This window comes from Cydia splendana, chromosome 14, assembly GCF_910591565.1.
Source record: "Cydia splendana chromosome 14, ilCydSple1.2, whole genome shotgun sequence".
NCBI classification, from domain to species: Eukaryota; Metazoa; Arthropoda; class Insecta; order Lepidoptera; family Tortricidae; genus Cydia; species Cydia splendana.
Window position 1 is genome coordinate 7,398,400 of NC_085973.1, and position 22,446 is coordinate 7,420,845.

At 39.3% G+C, this 22,446-nt stretch overlaps 2 protein-coding genes across 2 annotated transcripts; one reads left to right on the plus strand and one right to left on the minus strand.

The window, feature by feature from the left end:
* Window positions 1-487: 487 nt before the first annotated feature.
* Window positions 488-17,218, plus strand: LOC134797137 (uncharacterized). Its single transcript, XM_063769382.1, has 14 exons — window positions 488-670; window positions 914-1,116; window positions 1,442-1,588; window positions 2,000-2,115; window positions 3,747-3,996; window positions 4,582-4,611; window positions 6,378-6,539; window positions 7,441-7,527; window positions 7,612-7,650; window positions 7,741-7,779; window positions 13,285-13,482; window positions 14,243-14,296; window positions 16,486-16,525; window positions 17,112-17,218. Coding segments are annotated over exons 2-14 (1,335 nt in total). The 5' UTR covers window positions 488-670; window positions 914-945; the 3' UTR covers window positions 17,114-17,218.
* Window positions 17,166-21,909, minus strand: LOC134797139 (uncharacterized). The gene is made up of 6 exons (XM_063769385.1): window positions 21,661-21,909; window positions 21,092-21,271; window positions 20,224-20,355; window positions 19,475-19,657; window positions 17,866-18,008; window positions 17,166-17,463 (listed from the first exon to the last, which is right to left on the minus strand). Exons 1-6 carry the CDS (start codon window positions 21,847-21,849, stop codon window positions 17,196-17,198), a joined length of 1,095 nt encoding a protein of 364 aa, XP_063625455.1. The 5' UTR covers window positions 21,850-21,909; the 3' UTR covers window positions 17,166-17,195.
* Window positions 21,910-22,446: the final 537 nt, after the last annotated feature.

Below are 22,446 nucleotides of genomic sequence, written 5' to 3' on the forward strand. Positions count from 1 at the left end.
ACGGGGTCATAATTCGTCACACCGTGACATGGCTTTGTCTACGTGAAAAATTACTTCCTAATCAGATAATAGGCTAATTTTATACAATTACACGTTTTGGCGTTTTTGAAATGGTTGTGGCCGGTGACCTTTTCTAGTTCTAGTTTATTAGATGTACGAATCAAGTAGGTTCATAAATATAAGTACATAAAATACAAATGAAATAACTAAAAGTGCTGAAAACATCCTCATTTTCTAGAAATTTTCTGCAACTTGCACCAATGTAACAACCTATGTAAGTATCTAACTTGTAGTAAAGGTTGGCAAAACCTTTGCAAAAAACTGCCAAAACAGAGTCACTTTATTAGTTCTAGTTTAGGTATGTACATACCTATATACCTACCTATTTAAACTTCTTAGGAAACTTTTGTCATTGGCTCATATTATTTTAGAATCAAAAGAGTAAAATTCAATTTATCTGTCAGTATGACTGCATCAAAAAATCTGTTTTGAAATAGTAAACTTTCGGACCCTCACCATGATGTATAGTTAGTTTTTTTTTGAAATATGTAAAATTTAGGCTACACCAAGACATTTGGTAATCGGAAAATGCCTAGTACAACGAATAATTAATAACAACGTGAAGAATATTTTTTAATAAAAAAAACGAGGCATTATATCAAAATTTAAGGTCAGTTATTTCTACTTTATGTTTAACCTTATTTATTTCATCCACTATGGAATGTAGCCAAACGTTGATTTTTCTCAGCCATAAGACCAGGGTAAATCCAAAGGAAGGGAAGATTGTTTAAAAGCTGAAGAAAATTTTATTAAATAGCTTAGGTTGTAGCACAGGTATAAAATGTTAGGACTTTATTTTTAACAATTGTAATACAACTATTAAGGTTAGTCTTTGGTTTAACTTTCGTTTCAGATGACCACACAATAACTAATTAAACCACCACGATGCCGACCTCAAAGCAACTGTTATACAGCTATTCCGTACCAAATGTGAACTTGATGTACGTTTGCCTCGTGGGCAACATTACCCCAGGAAACCCGGGCAAGTCCAATGTTGGCTGTGAGTCGAGAGACAGTCGACCGTCGCTTCACATTATTGACAATGTTAATGAAGAGGTAATGATACTAATGATTTAATGAAGTGCTTCCTCTTACTTTAATTAAATGTAGGTATAGAATAACAATTAGTAGCGAAGCTTAGTTGCCAAGGCAGGTATTCTAAACTTCTTTTGACACGCAAAGCGAATCTGGGTAAATATAACAACAAGCCAGTATTATCTACTCTACGGGAATAGGTTACTTAATTATGTCTATGTGATCTGAACACTGTAGCTCACAACGTACTCGTAATTGGTTAATCTTTTTGTAATTCTGATGGAAGTTCAAAGGTACATACGTACTTAAATATTAATATGATGTATTATTTGGGTCTTCTGTTTAGGTTGGCACCATTAAAGACAACGACGTTGGAATAGAAGTCCAAAGATCCGTAGCGTTCCACGAACTTATCGAGAGCTGTGGGAAACTTGGGAACATAGAATATTTTCCCGAAAAAATCGAGCAAACAGCATCTGACACAATTCCTCTGGTAATTTTATGTATTACTTTGATCATTGTAATGCAATGACTAAATTGTCAGACGCAAAATGAATTCGATTTTGTCTGTTGTCAGAATTTTTTCCTGCGTGATATAATTGTACCAGATCGTAGATGTTTTTCTGAGATTTTCTTCAAAAGGAAGTTAGAGGAGACAAAATCGAAAAGAGGATCTCGGGGTCAGGCGACTGAAGATATTAACAGCGATAAATCGGAATAGTTTTTAAATTAAAGTCTGTCAAGCCGTTTCCGTCAGTAGAAAAAAGCAGCAGTACAAATTCAAAAAATGTAAGCGCGAAGCAATAATAGTCCCAAAGAAAATTTGAATTTCGCGCCTTTTTCTACTGACAAAGTTGTTTGACCGGCTAATATGTAGTATTTCACGATTTTTTTTTAAATTTAGCCACCCCAAAAGGAAGAGGACGGGAAGGACGAGAATAACTGTGGTAATCCAAAAATTCTGAGTCTAACCAAAACCAAGTGGCTCAGTGAGAGTCGAGATGGATCTCCTGACGCAAGGTGGGTGGATGACATAGTCTAAATAGTTATTAAGCTTGGGTTCACCTGGCTTGAACAAATGCTTTGTAAAATCCTATTCAATTTACAGGGAAAATGTTATCCCTTTATATGAGGTATTTTTTGTGTTATTGTTATATTTTTTTTATACCGTATTGGTGCGAAACAAGTTTATCTACTGTCTATCTAATTGTGCGCGGGCTTTATCCGTTGGTTTTACTATCGGATCTGGTGGTTATAAACTAAAGCTCGCATTATAGCTGAAAGCGAATGATTAGATGTGATATCCTTCCAGCAAAGTAAATGCACTAACTGGTGCCATGGTTAGGCGTAAACCAGTGTCAAGGTACAGAGAAGAAGAAATGTGGTAAAGGTAACTTTGCATTTATAAATAATCCTGAAAGATTTGAGATTGTTAAGTTTCCAATTATCTATTTGGCAGCGGTTTCTAGTTTCTACTATTTTATATTAATTTTGTACCTATTCTTAATTTACTTAGTATAAAATCTGGCATAAAACCCAACAATAGGCCTGTTGCAAGTAACAAAGAATCATGGAAATAATGGTTTCAAAGAAACATATATGTTAATATGATTCTAAAAAATGGCCCAATCTCAGTATAAACTGAAGGATTATTAAGATATTCAATAAAATAAAAGTGCAAAATTCTCCAATCGGCCATTATTACTGAAACGCCAATCAGAAGCGTTCCAAACAGTGACGTCATCAATCCATAACATATTTCTTAGAGCAACATAGACAACCTCATTGACCGAAATTCATACGTCCTCACCAAAGAGTTCGAAAGGTGCAAAAAAAATATTATTTCGCCACTAAACATTTATTACGTCCAATAAATATTATTACACGATATAAAATAGATATCTATTTGTTATTATTTAAATAAAATGCTAAATAATACGATATTTCAACAACAAACTTTTTTAATTATTTGGCTGAATGGAACTATCATTGCCATATTGGCTGTCGTAATTAGAAAAAATGAAAAATTAAAAAGTAAAACCGGCGCTCGGTGATTTTCACTCAAAATTTACATGTATCTAAATAATTCATCTTAAACTGCAACCGTGTGAGAGTTTTTGTGTAAAATGAGTTATTGTGATAAATTGTTGTAATGTATTTATCATCCCTAATCGTAATATATGGTGCTGAATTAACAATATCATTCGGATTCAAGGGAAATTCGTAACTGTAAGTATGTAAACAATGTCTACCACCCTACCACCAACTAAATGATGACGTCACAAATGGCATGCGAGGCGTTTTCGCGCGAAGTTTAAACTAGCTATAATAAAATGCAATTATCTATGTTAAATCTTATGAGTATAGCTGAAATATTGTGTTTTTCGGAACCAATACAAGTGTACCGACAATAATAAAAGGGATTTCAAAATTTGTCATCAGGCCTATTATTATACAGAATAATCGCTTTGAAAAATCAGTAGGTATCAGACGAAGTTACATATGTCTTTGGTATCAGTATGTTTATTACTATATTTTTTACCGAAGTACTCGGTTTTTTTCTGCAAGTTGTCTAATCTACGATATGCATTATATATAAGTGTCATAAAACCACAAAGATAATATTTATTATAACTTGTGTTCATATTTAGAGAGACATTGATGCAGTCTACGTCAGAAAGCTCGGTCGGAGATCTGCCTGAACATCACTCTACCCATAAAGCCCTATGCACGGTCCTAGCCTTGGACAAGGAACACAATCTGTTCGGCATGTCTAACACTTACATACCGCTGGAGAACCCGAAAACCTGGAAAAAACTGCCCAAGGATAGCGACAGTAAAGCTGTCTTCCATCAGACTGCCATCGTTCAAGCTTGTTATAAAACGTGGTGTAGACGTAAGGTGATTAGGTTTATTTATTTATTTACTGTTCATACTCTACTACACCATTGTTTTCAATCCGGAGGTCGCGGGTTCAAACCCCGGGTCGTACCAATGAGTTTTTCGGAACGGTGAAGGATAACATCGCCTTGAGGAAGCCGGACTACTCATAATCCCAATAAGGCCTAGTTTCCCCTCTGGGTTGGAAGATCAGATGGCAGTCGCTTTCGTAAAAACTATACTGCCTGCGTCAAATCAAGGGATTAGTTGTCAAGCGGACCCCAAGCTCGCATGAGCCGTGGCAAAAATGCCGGGATAACGCGAGGAATAAGAGACCGTAGGGTTCAACACCATTCCCGGTTAGGTTAGCGAAACTCATACAATGTTTTTATGATTGCGATATGGTCAAGTGGGTCAGTTGATACCTCATTTTATCCTTCCAACAGGAGTTTTCGTTGTGCTTAATATTCGTATCAATGTTGAAATTTTGTGAATTGTACACGCTAATGTCGAAAAATTCAAAAGGTGCCATATTTTTTCAAAGGTCACAACTAATGATAGATCTTGATTGTACTGTCTCAATAATTCGTTTCTGTTTTATTACAGAGCAAAACAGACTTACCATCATCATTGAAGGTGAGCTTGTCTTATACATCCTTAAATCTGCACAAAATCTACATTCAGTAAACTTTTCATTAGAAAATATACTATAAGTTGCTTTACCTTTCTTTCACTTTTTCGTTTTTTAAACCATATAGGTGACAAACAACCGATATAGACGCATGCAACTCAGAGTTATCACACGCGCGTTGTCTAGCCTTTACAAACATTTACACTGTGTTTGATAAACTCCATACTATAGGTGTAGTCCATCGAAAAACCTTATATTTATTCTCTTTATTCAATTAGGGTCTTAGGTTAGGGTTTTACAATGTGAGTATAAAAGTAAAATATAAAAACACTTACAAAACATAACAAAAATATATAAACACATTATAAAAAACCTAACCTAGGGTGCCGCCGGCAGCGGGGCAGGGTCCAAGCTGCCGGTGGTCAGGGCCGCAGAGTGAGGAATCGACGTACTATACGCGCCGTGTCCAAAATTACCGCCTTCTGACCCTTGATCCAACCACCCAGCGAGAGTCTCTCTAGGTGTTGGTCGAGACTCTTCGCTATGAGACCGTTCGCTGACACGACTATAGGAACAATGATCGTCGAGTCAACATCCCACATAGCGGTTATCTCGTGGGCTAAGTCTAGGTACTTGCTGGACTTGTCCTTCTCGGCCTTCACGAGATTCTCATCATGGGGGATGGTGACGTCGACGAGCACGGTCCGGCGCTGCGATCGATCTATCAGCACGATGTCAGGCTTATTGGCTACAATAGTCCTGTCAGTGATGATAGATCGATCCCAATAGAGCGTGGCACGACCATTTTCGAGAACTGGCGCAGGTGAGTACTTGTAGTACGGCACCTCGCGGTCCACAAGGCCGTATAGGAGGGCAAGCTGCTGGTGAATAATTCTGGCTACTAGGTTATGTCTGTGCAAGTACTCGCCGTTAGCAAGATGAGAACAACCGGAGATAATATGCCTGAGTGACTCTCCGGGACGGCGGCATGCCCGACAAATGTCGACCGTACCGTCCTTCAGGATATATCTCCGGTAGTTATTCGTCATGATAACTTCGTCCGCAATTGCACAGGCAAAACCCTCGGTTTCTCCGAAGAGGTCCCCGAATCGTAGCCAGTTCACCGACGCGGGTAGGTCTACATCGGGTCCCATGAGGGCCTTGTAGAACCGCCCGTGTAGCTGCTTATCCTTCCATACCGCCTTGCGGTCCTCGGTGCTTAGTACTACAGGTTTGCGCCAGTTCTCGTTCGCCAAGGAGAGCGGCGTGAGGCCCTTGTCAGCTGCCACCACATCACGATGCATCCCACACTCGTTGTTGAGGAAATAATTCCTGAGATTGTACACCTCACGGTTGTGGAGATTTTTGGCGTTTAGAAAGCCGCGACCTCCACATTTCCGTGGGATGTACAATCTCATAACAGACGAGCGTGGGTGCAACATACGGTGTGTGGTGAGCAGCTGTCGGACCCTCCGATCCAGGGCATCCAGCTCGGTCTGAGTCCACCTTAGTATGCCAAAGGAGTATGTGAGTAGAGGCATTACCCAGGCGTTGAAGGCACGCACTTTGTTGCCTCCTGACAAAAGACTGTTGAGTACTTTATTATTATTAAATAAATAATAAATATTATTATTAAATAAATAATAAATACTTTTTTTATTGACTTTTAATTACCTTTACATCTGATCTGTTTCCAGTCGGATGTCCACAGGCAAACTATTAAATGTGTAAGGTAGTCGTTAACTGAAATATTGCCCACATAATGTTTTAGTGCGGATGCTGCAAGTCAAAATGTTCCTGCGCCAAATGTCGCTCATGTACCAGTTGCACGACGCTAATATGCCGATCCTCCTCCACGTGTGTCATCCCCTGCACCACTCCTTGCTCAGTGCCGTGCGGGTCATCTTGTGTGCTGGCGTGTCCGTTGTATTGGGTAAGTATCTGTACCTAATGTTACGGCGTCATATGTCGCTTCTTTTATGCACGTCGCTATGCCGATCCTCGTGCTCCACGTGTGCCATCCCTGCACCACTCCTTGCTCAGTGCCGTGCGGGTCATCTTGTGTGGTGGCGTGTCCGATGTATTGGGTAAGTACCTATCTGTAATGTTACTGCGTCATACGTCGCTTCTTTTATAGTTACACGTCGCTATGCCGATCCTCGTGCTCCACGTGTGCCATCCCCTGCACCACCCCTTACTCAGTGCCGTGTGGTGGCGTGGCCGTTGTTTTTGGTAAATACCGGAAAAGGGGCATCCTGAGGACCTACCGCCAAAATTAAAAACCGGTTCGAAGCGGGGTACCTAACGAAATTTCCTATTCGCACAATTTCATATCAACATCGAAATTCGGTCTTCTGCACATGTCGCAGATAGGTATAAATATAGCATGCAGAGCGTGATGTCTTCTACGTCTTTTTCACTCTAACTATATGCGTTTGTCGCATACAACATGTTTTATTGTTACTCGTACTTTCCTTTTTTTTAAACATTTATAGCCGTGCTTCCCTAAGCCTTGTCCACCGAAGCCCTGCCCAACTTGCGTGAGTATCATTGCAAGAATATCATTTTTTTAGGGATAACGAGTTTTTAACCTTTTGAACGCCAAGAACAACTAATGTCGTCGTTACTAGTCGTGCCCACAGCGCCAAGGACAACTATAGATGTTATAGCGGACGCTGTCAATCGAAGTAACCTTCACACTTTCAAGTACGATTAACATTAGCTCACTTGCGCCCGGGACCTTGGTGTTTGAGTGATGTTTGTGTTTATGACATAAAGCGTTGAATAAGTTAATCTAAAAAGCAGTTTTCAACGAAATTTTTCTGTTTTTACAGTCCGGCACCGGCTGGTGCAGCAGCTGCTTGCCTGCTTGCGGTATCACGCCTGCTTGCAGTAAAGAATGCCCACGATTTGGATTTCAGGTGAATTGTGATCAGTATTAAAATACAATTTTTAGAAACTGAAACGCATAAATGTATGGTATAACAACTAGTTAAATTTTTCAGGTGTCAGTCATCAAGAAGCCAAAATATGATCCGGTATATGTAAGTATTTCACTACCTAGGTATGATTTTCTTTGATAGGTACTTAGATAAGTGATAAGTAGGTACTAATTTGTTAATGTGTCTTTTTAGACGGAAATCGAGCCAAGATCGAGCTGTGTTCTAGCAAAAGTAAGAAATACCGTTAGTCCGTTACTTAATATAGTATCCGTAGCATTCTGTATAATTATGTGAATTCAGACACAAAATATTCCATAATTTATTGCTTACTCTTGACCAGCATTATGTGGTAGAGCCCTATAAGGGTTGTAGGAAGTAGCTTAAAAAACGTAGCTGAGTGTTAATCAGCATGCTGAATAATTACTTGAAATCTGGAGCACGCTTTGCCTGAGACTGTAGAAAGTATCCTTTATGAAGGATTCTGAAGGCCGCAAGGTTGCGATGCTTCAGTTGCAGGCATGTTCAAGCAAGATTCCAAAAATTTGGAAAAGAACTGAATCAAAAGATTTCACAAGCTCATATAGTTCATATAGTTTTGTCGTGGGATTACCTGCATGAAACGACTTGGCGCCACTTGCACCATTCCAGTACCACGGGGTTAACCGTTTAAACCTGGAGTTACCATGGTTAACAGCACGGGCGTAGCCAGGGGGGGGGGGGGGGGGTTTGGGGGTTCAAACCCCCCCGAAAAGTTCAGAATATTAACATTCATAGAATTAAAATAAGAACAGGCGTGCGGCATATTTCATTGATTACTAACTATTACCTACTAGCTGTGCCCGCGGCTCCGCCCGCGTGGAATTCGGTCTGTGTCAGTAAGCGGCTAATTTCTAATCCTAATTTCTCTCCCTCTCCCCTGGAGGCGGAACTTGAAGTAAAGTTGACAGATGGATATGCTAGAGGATTGTAGTCCAGATAAAATATTTTACAGTTACCACTAAATAAACCTACACTCCAAAATCAATAGTTTTTTTCGCCCTTATTAAAATTTTAAACGTGATTTAAACGACAGAGTAGTAGGTGTACCTATATCGGACGATACAGTAAGGTATACGCGCGCGAGCGAAAGCGAAGCGGCCTGCCTGGCTAGAGCGCCACTCACCGTAGTCTTCTTCAGACTCCTGAGGAAGACCACGTGCCCCTTGTAACCTCAATGCGTTGCGAGACTTTCGCGAATGATTCGATTTTTTTCGGGAAGGCATTGAAATGCGTATAAAATGCGAGTCCCAAATCGTTTGACTCCGCAGACGACCAGTGCCGGATTAAGATATTTTGATGCCCTAAGCATTTCTAGACCATGGTGCCCCCTCTCCCTAGGGTCATCAAGATTACATTGATTTTTTTTGGTAAATTGACGTTCATTGCCGCACTGAGAATGGAAATCAGTCACATCATTTTATCACGAAAATTGACAGTGCCGCAGCAGTAACGTTGCAACATAGTACATAATGCTGCTGCAGTCGCCACCCGAATGTTACCTTTATCGTATCTTAGAATGTTATAGAAAACGCGAGCGAAGCGAGCGCGAAATTTTTTCGATATTAAAACGCAATTTGATAGACAGTTGTACATTTTTACTTTTAGTATGGAAATCAGTTACATAATTTTATCACGAAAATTGACAGTGCTGCAGCAGTAACGTAGCAACAGAGTAATGCTGCTGCAGTTGCCACCCGAATGTCACCTTTGTCATATAATAGAAAGTTATTGAAAACGCGAGCGAAGCGAGCGCGAAAATTTTTCGATATAAAAAACGCAATTTGATAGACAGTTGTACATTTTTACTTTTAGTATGGAAATCAGTTACATAATTTTATCACGAAAATTGACAGTGCTGCAGCAGTAACGTAGCAACAGAGTAATCTGCTGCAGTCGCCACCCGAATGTTACCTTTATCATACGTTAGGAAGTTATTGAAAACGCGAGCGAAGCGAGCGCGAAAATTTTTCGATATAAAAAACGCAATTTGATAGACAGTTGTACATTTTTACTTTTAGTATGGAAATCAGTCACATCATTTTATCACGAAAATTGACAGTGCTGCAGCAGTAACTTTGCAACAGAATAATGCTGCTGCAGTCGCCACCCGAATGTCATCTTTATCATACCTTAGGAAGTTATTGAAAACGCGAGCGAAGCGAGCGCGACAATTTTTCCATATAAAAAACGCAATTTGATAGACAGTTGTAATTTTTTTCTTTTAGTATCGAAATCAGTCACATCATTTTATCACAAAAATTGACAGTGCTGCAGCAGTAACGTTGCAACAGAATAATGCTGCTGCAGTCGCCACCCGAATGTCACCTTTATCATACCTTAGGAAGTTATTGAAAACGCGAGCGAAGCGAGCGCGAAAATTTTTAGATATAAAAAACGCAATTTGATAGACAGGTGTACATTTTTATTTTTAGGATGGAAATCAGTCACATAATTTTATCACTAAAATTGACAGTGCTGCAGCAGTAAATTTGCAACAGAGTAATGCTGCTGCAGTCGCCACCCGAATGTGACCTTTATCATACCTTACAAAGTTATTGAAAACGCGAGCGAAGCGAGCGCGAAAATTTTTCGATATAATAACCACAATTTGATAGACAGTTGTAGGTACATTTTTACTTTTAGTCCCATCCAGGCGCGAATCCAGGATTTCATACAGAGAAGGGATGGGACAGATTTTTATCAGCCTAGCTTCGCATAGGGCTCGATATTTAAGGGTCTTTTTTTGCCTACGGTTTTGGTGCCCCCTAGACGTGGTGCCCTAAGCAAGTGCTTATTTTGCTTAAAAGGGTTAATCCGGCACTGCAAATGACAGAGGTCAATGTTTTTTTTTTCAAAGTACCCACCTTCGTGGCCGGCGATACGTATGAATATGGATTTGATATGGATGCGATATAATTACGATTGGGTATAATTCATGACGGAGAAAATTAATAATTTTAAATAATTATGCAATTATACGCGTGTTGATATGTGTGTTTATTTTACCACTACGTAAGTATGTATGTAAGCACATTTTTAGTTCTCTTGATTACTTAATGTTTACTCAGTTCCCCAAAAGATGGCACTGTGCAATGAGGGGCAATTAATTTACTGTTGTTTAATTTTGTTGTATTATTAAATCAACATAATTATTCAATTAAATTTGTTGATATCCATACCCCCTCTTCTAAACTTAGAGTTAATTTGGCAAAATCCTTCCTCGGTGGCTTATTCATGTCAACACGTATTAAATTCAGCGCCATCTGTTAGTTTAAACACGCGGGATTAAGTACCAGGGTACTCTGTAGTGGTAGCACATATTTGAAAAAAGTTTGCCCCTCCTTCCTAAGTAGCGCCATAAAATTCAGGGGCAAACTTAAGTCAATCGAGTGTTGTGGCTACCCCCCCTTTTAGGGATTGAATTTTTATAGCCTATAACCTGGCCGGGGATGTTCTTGACAGATTAGTGAAGTTTGCATCAAAATCCGTTCAGCCGTTTTCACGTGATGCGCGTTCAAATAAACAGACAAATAGATAAACAGATAAACAGACAAACAGACAAAAATTCTAAAAACTGTTGGAACGTGTTCTGTTATCGATTCTAAGTATCCCCAGCCAACTTTTTTTCGAATATCTTCCATGTACAGACTTTCGACCCTCTTCAGCTTTATTATATGTATAGATAGTATACGGTGGTTTTGATTTTGGATTTCTCCGCCATCGTCGGTTATCGGATCGCATCAATTACTTTCTAAGATATGATAAAGGTGACATTCGGGTGGCGACTGCAGCAGCATTATTCTGTTGCAATGTTACTGCTGCAGCACTGTCAATTTTCGTGATAAAACGATGTGTCTGATTTCCATACTAAAAGTAAAAATGTACAACTGTCTATCAAATTGCGTTTTTTATATCGAAACATTTTCGCGCTCGCTTCGCTCGCGTTTTCAATTACTTTCTAAGATATGACAAAGGTGACTTTCGGGTGGCGACTACAGCAGCATTACTCTGTTGCTACGCTATTGCTGCAGCACTGTCAATTTTCGTGATAAAATTATGTGACTGATTTCCATACTAAAAGTAAAAATGTACAACTGTCTATCAAATTGCGTTTTTTATATCGAAAAATATTCGCGCTCGCTTCGCACGCGTTTTCAATTACTTTCTAAGATATGACAAAGGTGACTTTCGGGTGGCGACTGCAGCAGCATTACTCTGTTGCTACGTTACTGCTGCAGCACTGTCAATTTTCGTGATAAAATTATGTGACTGATTTCCATACTAAAAAGTAAAAATGTACAACTGTCTATCAAATTGCGTTTTTATATCGAAAAATCTTCGCGCTCGCTCCGCTCGCGTTTTCAATTACATTTATGGCGACTACAGCAGCATTAGGTACTCTGTTGCAAAGTTACTGCTACGGCACCTCCTACGGCTCCATTCTCAGCTGTAATGCGGCAATGAACGTCACTCAATTTACCAAAAAAATTCAATGTAATCTTGATGACCCTAGGGAGAGGGGGCACCATGGTCTAGAAATGCTTAGGGCATCAAAATATCTTAATCCGGCACTGGTCGTTTGCGGAGTCAAACGATTTGGGACTCGCATTTTATACACATTTCCATGCCTTCCCGAAAAAAATCGAATCATTCGCGAAAGTCTCGCAACGCATTGAGGTTACAAACGGCACGCGCTCTTCCTCAGGAGTCTGAAGAAGACCACGGTGAGTGGCGCTCTAGCCAGGCAGGCCGCTTCGCTTTCGCTCGCGTGCGTATACCTTACTGTATCGTCCGATATACACCTACTCTGTCGTTAAAATCACGTGTAAAATTATAATAAGGGCGAAAAAAACTATTGATTTTGGAGTGTAGTTTTATTTAGTGGTACCTAAAATATTTTATCTGGTCTACTGTCGTCTAGCACATCCATCTGTCAACTTTACTTCAAGTTCCGCCTCCAGGGGAGAGGGAGAGAAATTAGGATTAGAAATTAGCCGCTTACTGACACAGACAGAATTCCACGCGGGCGGAACCGCGGGCACAGCTAGTCTCACAATTTGACACTGGGTTAACAGTATAACCGCTTAACCTCGCTTAGTGAGATGGTGCAAGTGGCACTTAGACTGCTAATCCACCATTGATTAATTGCTATTATATTATCGCAGTCATTCCTCCCCAGCTCATGCAACCACCATCCCCATTCTATACTGCTATTCTCCTACTTACCCGGTAGGGTAACGTGGTAACATTCCTTGTTTCTGGTGCACACTGTTTGCTAATGAATTTGCAATTTTAATAGGGAGTATTACTGCAATGTTCTGCCGCCAGAGTGCAGCATTAATTTGTTTAGTAAACCATAGAGTAACGTATACATCTTATAACGTATTTAAACAGTTTTTTGACAAGTATTCACTATGACATTGATGCACCAAGGCGGTTTGTTTACAGGTGGCCTGACGCGAAACGCGAAAATCGAAATTTCTTTATCTGCCTCTCTATCGATCGAATAAGCAAGAGTGATAGAGAGGTAGAAACCGAACTTTCGATTGTCGTGTTTCACGGTAGGCCATGTGATTGACCTAGTGACGCATGATGTGTCATTGATGATGTCAATGAGGTTTGTTTACTGTATGTGCTAGCACCACTAGAGCACCACCTACGCAGAGCTTTGCCTAATATTCCCTATTGCCATCACAGCCATTGCTCGCCCGCCGCTGTAACCACCGCCCCCGCTGCATACCACCTTCCGAATGCTTCCCGTGCCTCATGCCGTGTTACTGGCCCTCGCGCTCCGGGGCCCCGTGTAGTGAGCCGTCGCAATGCTTCCACAATCCGCCGTGCCCGAGGGGCCGGACGCCGAGGGGCAAAGTGCATCCGCTAGAACTGTGTCCTCGTGTGAGTCTCTTGTTCTTATTACCCGCCCGGTCAGTTATTAAAGTAACGGTCGCGACTATTTCTGGGTCATTCTCCAGATTTGTGCCTGCGTCTAAACTCCGTTAACCTTTTGGACGCCAATGACCGATATAAGTATCCGCACCGCAGGTTCAACGCTAAAGACGGATTAATCGGTCACAAACCACAGAGCAACGTAGACCTATGTGCATATGCATAAAGTTCAATTTCAGTTTTGACACTTCGGTGACGTGGCGTCCGAGTGACAGCTTTTGTGTTTGACACGGCGTCGAAAAGGTTAAACCATACTAAATGTATGAACAATTTGACGGAGTTGAGTCTGACCGCAGTCATATAATTTGAGAACGACCCTTTTATAGGTTTCGGATGCATTATTGCCACTGACTACTGTTCAGTCACCAAAAGAGGCGTCTCCCCAGTGTTACACCATCAATTATTTGCTATAAGTATAGACGAAAGTGTCAACGAAATAAATTAATGAACTGTTTTTTTATTGTATTAGGGAAACCAGAGAAAAAGGCAAGATAATTATAAGATTCTCATTAATTTAATGCCCCGAAAACCAGTGCCATGGCTAAGGATCTTTTTAGTCATCGGTATTAAGCGGAGTTGCATTCATTTTGGTGTTATGTATTATAATAATTAAGATGCATTACAGGTTATGTTTCTGGTTATCACTAAATAAACAATTATTTCTATTATATGGCTTAAATTAAATTTTAATGCTAATTATTTTATCTAGGGCCAGCCATGCGGCGGAAAAGACGCAAAATGTGAAAACTATTCTTGTATTGGGGTAAGAATTTAATTGTTGTAAACCTTCTAACTTTACCACTAAGTGAAAAATTCTAGCTCTGTGAACTTTACTGATAATGTAGCTATTTGAGCGTAATTCTCTTAGAGTGTTTACGGTTGCGTCTAATTGCCACGACTTTTTTCATACATTTTGTATGGGTCGTGGCAATTATTAGACCGCAAGGTTTTTGCATGTTTCTTGAAAAGTGCTCATATAATAAAAACTTTTTACAAAAAAAATGAAACCGACTTCAAAAAGGATGAAATAAAATATTATCCTTTTTTATGTCTATGCGTTACCAACTGATATGTTTGAAGTCGGTGCCAAGCCAAATTTTGAAGCATACCATGACTTTGGTGCGATTCGATAAGGATTTACCTACGTTGGATTGCCTTACACGACGACAATGAACGTACTTTCTGTAGGTACAGTCGACGTTAAAAATTTGTTTACACTTTTCGCCTTATTACAAAGGAGTAAGATGCAAAAGTGTAAACATATCATTGACGTCGACTGGACCTAAGAACACACCTCAGAACACACGATCAAACCTTCTTGGCGCAGTCCGTACCATGTTTGTCGGCGCATTAGTGTAAATATAAATGCATTTTTTTGCCGTCGTATTTTTTAAAGAGCATTTCTTACTAATGCTCGAACAGTCTATAGCAAGCAAGTGTGGGATTGAGACTGAGTTATTTCCCGTCCCTTATCTAGAGGACTACATTTCAAAATATAAAACAATTCAAGGAATTTACCTTCTTGCCAAATTTCACCTAAAGCGGTTCAGTTGTTTAGCCATGAAAAGGCGACAAAGAGGCAGACAGAATTCTTTACACATTTATAATAGTTATTAGTACAGTTCTAATGGGATTTATAGCCATAAAGCTGATTATTTTTGACTGGTATTGTTACTACTTGGCTTGGCACCGACTTCAAACATATCAGTTGGTAACGCATATACATAAAAAAGGATAATATTTTATTTCATCCTTTTTGAAGTCGGTTTCATTTTTTTTGTAAAAAGTTTTTATTTTACCATTTTTAGTTTTAACGCATTGTTAAGAGCGCGACGCATGAATGAAATACAAGATCATAATTAACACTAAATTCGTGTACCTATTACTTTTAGTAATGTAATCAGGAATTTTCTCGAGTCCGTCTGGGAAATTATAATTCCTGTCAACTAAATCCATCCGCCCGCCCCGCCACTGACCCAATCCCTCAGCCCCCCGATCACTCAACCTCACAGCACATCAACCCCTGATCCAGGAACCCCTCGATCTTGAACCAGCAACCCTTCAACCGCCATTTCCCGACCCCTTAATCCCTGACCCCTTAACTCCTAACCCTAACCCCCGATCAGTAGCCTTACCAGCTTACCACGAGTTTGACAATGATATATTCGCTAGCATGTGTGTAACTTACTTCCTATGCATCTCGCTCGTACTAACCTTAGTGTGAGCAAGATGCATAAAAAGTTACATTTAGATGCATAAGACGTTAGCGAATATGTCAATGTCAAACTCGTGGTAAGGCTACAGTTGCAGTACATCAAATTGGTGGTTTTCGAAAGCAAATGCTTGAGTTACTTTAGAAAACCCCGAAATCACTTAACACGTGCGTTTAAAAATTGAGGAGTTCCCTCAATTCCTCATGGATTCCATCATCAGACCAGAACCAAAAATAATACGGAAACACCTTGGAGGTAACTTCTTCCAAACAAAAAAAGAATTACTCAAATCGGATCACAGGTGCCGGAGTAATCGCTGAACATAGTTACATTTAAAGAAATCATTATCATCAAAATAATCATCATCATCAGGTCTACTTCATCAAATTGGTGGTTTTCGGGAGAAAATGCTCGAGTTGCTTAAGAAAACGCCCAAAACACCATGCATGTGCCTTTAAAAATTGAGAAGTTCCCTCAATTCCTCATGGATCCCATCATCAGCACAGAACCTAATTAAAATAAGACCAACTCGGAGGTAGCTCCTTTCAAACAAAAAAAGAATTACTAAACCTATTTTAGTAATTCTTCCGACATCCGTAATCCTATTTACGGATGTCGGAATAATCGGTGAACGTACATAGAAAAAAAAAAAATAGCCACAACCGAATACAGAACCTCCTCCTTCTATGAAATTGAAGTCGGTTAAAAATACGATTCTAAAGTGCAACACTTGTTTCAGCGCAACAATGAAGCATTGGCAAAAGCGTTGGCTAATTTATGTAAGTATTTTTTTTACATTCCTAATGACGTCATTGACGAGGTTCCTAATTACGTTTAAGCCCTCGTATGCTGAACGCTGATCGCGAAAATATTTAAAAAAGAACCCGGCACACGAGAGGTTAAAAAAGAGCAAAAAATCCAAATATAATCCAATTAATCTAGCTTTGATGATTCATTTGAAGAAATGGCGCATTTCCCGAGAGTGCAATCTAATCCACATCCAATTGACGCATATGTGGTCGATAAATTGTAATACTAAGCCTGGAAAAGGGTTGAAAAGACAAAACTATATTAACTTCCCCCAAATGGCTAATAAAATGTTTTGTGTGAAATAGAAAAGACTTAGTACCAGTTGCACCAAACTGTCTGTCACCGTTAAAGAGTTCGCTAAATTTATTGGTATGGGAATTTTCATAGTTGCTGAGTGGCGGTTATCAGTCTGCCAAATGTGGTTGGTGCAACTGGCCCTAATTAGTAATTAGCTCCGGCTTCTGATACCAAAGTTTTATTTTGCGGTTCGCTTCTGATAGGTATCGTTATTGTATGAGTAATGTATTTTCATTCGCTCCTTTCTTTCTGTTTCAGAGCAAGGTCTAAGAAACTGGATCACAAAAAAAAATAAGATTTCAATCAATATACTTTTATAAACATTTACAATTTCAAAATAAACTATAGTTCAAAATCTCTGGATACGATATATCTTTCCTTGCACGGTTTGTGTGGCTTGACGTGTTTTATCTGATCAATCACGGAATATGGGGGTGTTCCCTGGGCTATGTGGCAGTAATCGCTACAATACATGAAAGGGGCAATGTTGGTCTGGTAGGGATTGGGGGGGAAAGGTGGCAAGTCGAATTTCTCCCCGTGACCCCAGGAGGCGAGACTGGAGACGGCGAAGGGTATCTGGAATTTCTTCCTTGTTTCGGATTCGAAGACCCTGGAACATGTAGATAGGTATATGATAATAAAGATCTAAGCTTCTACGATAGCTTATAACTTTTTTTATACATGACAAGTGGTGTTCAATAAGTGTAACACTGGTAAATGAATCCATCAAGACTGAACTTTTAAAAAACCCCATTGGTAAGTTGCTGGGCAAGAACAAGAGGTTGAAAAAGTTTAAACCCATTAAGATCACCATTCGTGCGAGGGGTAAAATAATTAATGAGGTTCACAGGCAAAATGTACAGTCAAGGTATTAAATATCGGTACGGATAAAGTGTCAAAAATATGTAAGTCCCATAATGTATGAGCATTAAGGTCGTGTATACATATATGACACTTAGTCCGTGTCGATATTTATACTTTGATGTACTAGTTTCAGTAGAGGTTCACTTACCCCTTTAAATTGTTGACGGGGTTATGGCACGCAGCCACTTCATGGTACTCTTTCTTCACGTGGATTCTGTCGTATACGCCTCGATGAGGTTTGGCTGTTAGCGGCATCCAGATCTCCTTGTGCTTTGGACCGAATCCTTTGGTCTAAGGATCAAAAGAAGAAATCGATTCGCTTTTATTTTGTTAAGCTCTGAAGGTTAAAACAGGTGCCTTAATTGAGGATGGATACTCAGCACAATACAGCTACAATTAGTTGTGTGTTACTGTTAATCTAAAAGGTAGCATACTTACAAGAAATTGCTTTCACTTATTGTCTCGTGTTTTTATTGTTAATGTTTAGTGTCTCGTGTTATTACAGGGGCGTATTTACCCTAGGGCCATCCGGGCCATGGCCCGAGGTGCCAACCCCCAGGGGCGGCATATGCCGCCCTGGCGGATTGCATTTTGTTTTTCTTCCTTGACTTCTGGGGCGGCGAAACGTATTGGCCCGGGGCGCCAAATTTCAAAATACACCCCTGGTAACACCAAGCCAGGTTATTCTAAAGTTGATGCAAATCAGTGGATATTCCCCATCATACTTACTCAGGACTCTCAGGACTACTCAGGAGGTGTTTGTGTATATTGTGCATCGGGAATAGGCCTGTTGCAAGTAACAAAGAATCACGGAAATAATGGTTTCAAAGTAACATATATGTTAATATGATTCTAAAAAATGGCCCAATCTCAGTATAAACTGAAGGATTATTAATATATTCAATAAAATAAAACTGCAAAATTCTCCAATCGGCCATTATTATTGAAACGCCAATCAGAAGCGTTCCAAACAGTGACGTCATCAATCCAAAACATATTTCTTAGAGCAACATAGACAACCTCATTGACCGAAATTCATACGTTCTCACCAAAGAGTTCGAAGGTGCAAAAAAAATGTTATTTCGCCACTAAACATTTATTACGTCCAAAAAATATTATTACACGATATAAAGGAGATATCTATTTGTTATTATCTAAATAAAATGCTAAATAATACGATATTTCACCAACAAACTTTTTTAATTATTTGGCTGAATGGAACTATCATTGCCATGTTGGCTGTCGTAACTAGAAAAAATGAAAAATTAAAAAGTAAAACCTTTTCACTCAAAATTTACATGTATCTAAATAATTCATATTAAATTGCAACCATGTGAGAGTTTTTGTGTAAAATTAGTTATTGTGATAAATTTTTGTAATGTATTTATCACCCCTAATCGTAATATATGGTGCTGAATTAACAATATCATTCGGATTCAAGGGAAATTCGTAACTGTAAGTATGTAAACAATGTGTACCACCATACCACCAACCAAATGGTGACGTCACATATGTCGTGCGAGGCGTTTTCGCGCGAGTTTTAAACTAGCTATAATAAAATGCAATTATTTATGTTAAATCTTATGAGTATAGCTGAAATATTGTGTTTTTCGGAACCAATACAAGTGTACCGACAATAATAAAAGGGATTTCAAAATTTGTCATCAGGCCTATTGGATCATACTATAACTAGGTAAAAGTGAAACTCGAAATTCTAGTAAAACCATTTAGGTTTGTGACACCACAGTTTCACTTACCTTAGGGGTGTTAGATTCAGTATAAAAGGTGATGTGATCCTTGGCGCCGATGCCGTACTGATCTTCAGGGGTGAATGGCTTGTGGTAGTGTCGGTACGTGGACACATAGGGATCCATCAATCTACGGAACCCGGCAGCCGTGTCGAATATAGGCGTTTCTTCGTTTCTGCCGCAAGCTACTACCTGTCAAAAAAACCTGATCTGTCTCTTTCGGAAAAGACTAACAACAACTTATTTAATAATAATCTATTCTAAAAAATAAAGGTGTCTGATATCAGTTCTGTTTTGGTAAGAGTCCTTGTAAGGATTGCTCCAGGTACTAATAGAAAAACAGGACATGGAGTTTTGGACCTAGAGATTATCACTTTTATCAGTTATGTAATGTAAGTTAAGACCTCATTATCATTTTTTATCGCATATCGGAGGGCCCGTCGCTAACAACTAAAATGTAGACGTGACAGTCCTATCGTTTATAGAAGACGCCAATTTACGTTTAAATAATGTATGGAAGCGTCAGCATCTGTCATCCTGATACATTTTCACTTTTTGATTGGCGTTTTCGACAGATTGTTATCTTGGGTGATGGGCCCTGGTCCGTTAAGCCCCAAAGCTAGAATTAGATGGCGGTTATGCATGACACTCATGACAGGGCAAAGGTGTTTCATCATTTTGAATTGGATAAGACAGGACTTTAACCATGCGGTCCATGCGGAATCAAAGCACAGGCAAGATTCAGAAGTGATACTAACATCAAATATATACTCCGGGTCAGGCGGCTTGACGGTGATTTCCGGAGGCGCTAACGGTGACTTGGGGATCCCACGGAAGCTATCTTTCATTTCCGATAGCGCTGTTGGCTGGCGTATTGTCTGCCCTTGTAACTGAAACGTTTAAAATTAGAAACATAGTAAAGTATCGACTGACTAAATTGAACATTAGACTGATGTGTTAGTGTATAAGGATTGTGAAAACGATAGTCAATATCAATAACTCTTCGAGTAAAGTAAGTAGGTATGCTCAGACTGAGGTTATAATGACTGAGGTGTCAATTGATATGATTCGTACTATTTTGTGGTCTGGGTGACATAGGGAACATTTTTAACTAACAACCGTGGGGTTTTCTGACTGACAGGTATTACCTGCCACAAAGATGGGGGTTGCATTCAATAATGACAATGGAATACCTGTGAGTCAGGATGGCGGGTGTACATCAACAAATGGAGTTGAGGTATACGTCAGGAGTTAGTGCTAGCAATGTGCGCTCACTGAATTTGATTGTGCTTCATACATGTGGAAGCACATTGTGAGCACTAACCTTAGGCAGTACTTTCACCCTTGAGTAGGCAGCTATTAGCTAGAACTGGAAATGCACCCGCAAACCTCACGTCAGGATGGCGGGCGGCATTTATTTCTTAAATATATCTGGAGTTTAAAGAGCACATTGCTCCAATTTTGGCGCACATTTGGCACATTGCTAGCACTAACTCCTGACGTATACCGCGGCTCCATTTGTTGATGTACACCCGCCATCCTGACTCTCACGAATACCAACCTAGAAAAATATAAATATACTCTGTCTTAACATTTAAAAAAATCTGATATAAAATAAGTACGTACCCTTTTCTCAACTCCGGTCAGGAATATGACCCTGCGGCAGTTGATGGCGCAGTCAGACCGCTCCATGGCCTTGTTGGGGTTGGGCTTCACGCAGTACTCGCCCGTTGTGGTCCTGTAGCTTTCCTTCTCCACGACCATGTCTCGGCCGCACAGCCTTTCTGGTAACGGTTCATTGATTTTCTGGAAAGTAAAGTAAGAAAATATTCTTTAATTCCTCCAGTAACAATACATTTTACATGTAAAATTACAATTCTGGAAATATAACGTGCTTATTCTTTTATACTTTGTACGACGGATGCATCTTAGTTATTTTTGGAACATTTTTGCATCCCCCAAAAATAGGTAAGTAGGTTAATTTAAGGCACTGCACAATAATTACCCTAAATACACTTTTTCTTCGGGGTTGAATAAATCAATCCGATAGCTTTTATCATTTAGAGTACAAATACCAATCCGATTTTTACCAATTTTCGACTATTGAAAAATGGGTTAACGTCCTATCTACTCTACTGTAAGAAGAGCCAGTTTTTTATGCATCTAAAGTAAGATATAATGTTCATATTACTTACGCAGTCGAAAGCATAAGGTACATCAGGTATATGGCGAGTCCCAATGCTAGTTGCAGTCCTGGTCTCAGTGCTAGATAACCTAAGTGGTACATTGTATTGAACGTTACCCCATGTATTGACATTTTTTATTAGCAGATTGTCTAATTCTAAGGGTTTACTTGCACACCCACTCGGTGCATCTCCTGCCATTTTTAACTAAAAATAGGTTTAAAAAAATGTTATTATAGTGTCAATGAAGTAATATCTGACTTGACAAACAGTGCTGTCAGCCTGAGCATAGTAAAGTTTATTTATATTTTACTACTTGTAAAAAGTTTAAACCGAAAAGTTTAGTCAATAGACATTGTAGCTAGATAAACGAAAATACAAACTGGTGCGGGTGATAGAAAAATAGGATAGATCTGTGTAAATTATATTTAAGACTTTTAAATCAAATAAAGTAAAAGTAAGCTATTTTATTATATTCATTGCAAACAATGTATCTAGGGTCATTTAATTACGCTGTTAAATAAGAATATGACAATAGATTAAGAATAAAAAGAAAACAATACTTGGAATAAAACACATTTATTATATTACTCACATTATATTCTGACACCGCCAAGATAAAATCCAGGACACCACTTATTAAATAAAATCAGCTTCTTCAAAGTATCACGATGCGACCACGATGGTAAAATAATAGACTGAAGGTGTGGAGTTTAGCCGTCCAGACTTCCGTCGCTAGCTAAAGTCAGAGCGAGAATCCCCTTCCATGATGTGTTGTCATTCGACACCCTTTTGAAG

Coding starts and splice junctions, on each gene's coding strand:
- LOC134797139 (XM_063769385.1), bottom strand. CDS start 21,849: ATGGCAGGAGATGCACCGAGTGGGTGTGCAAGTAAACCCTTAGAATTA. Junction 19,658..20,223: donor ACCCGGAGTATATATTTGAT/GTTAGTATCACT, acceptor TTTTTTTGACAG/GTAGTAGCTTGCGGCAGAAA. Junction 17,464..17,865: donor CCCGTCAACAATTTAAAGGG/GTAAGTGAACCT, acceptor TACATGTTCCAG/GGTCTTCGAATCCGAAACAA.
- LOC134797137 (XM_063769382.1), top strand. CDS start 946: ATGCCGACCTCAAAGCAACTGTTATACAGCTATTCCGTACCAAATGTG. Junction 1,117..1,441: donor TTGACAATGTTAATGAAGAG/GTAATGATACTA, acceptor TCTTCTGTTTAG/GTTGGCACCATTAAAGACAA. Junction 1,589..1,999: donor CATCTGACACAATTCCTCTG/GTAATTTTATGT, acceptor TTTTAAATTTAG/CCACCCCAAAAGGAAGAGGA.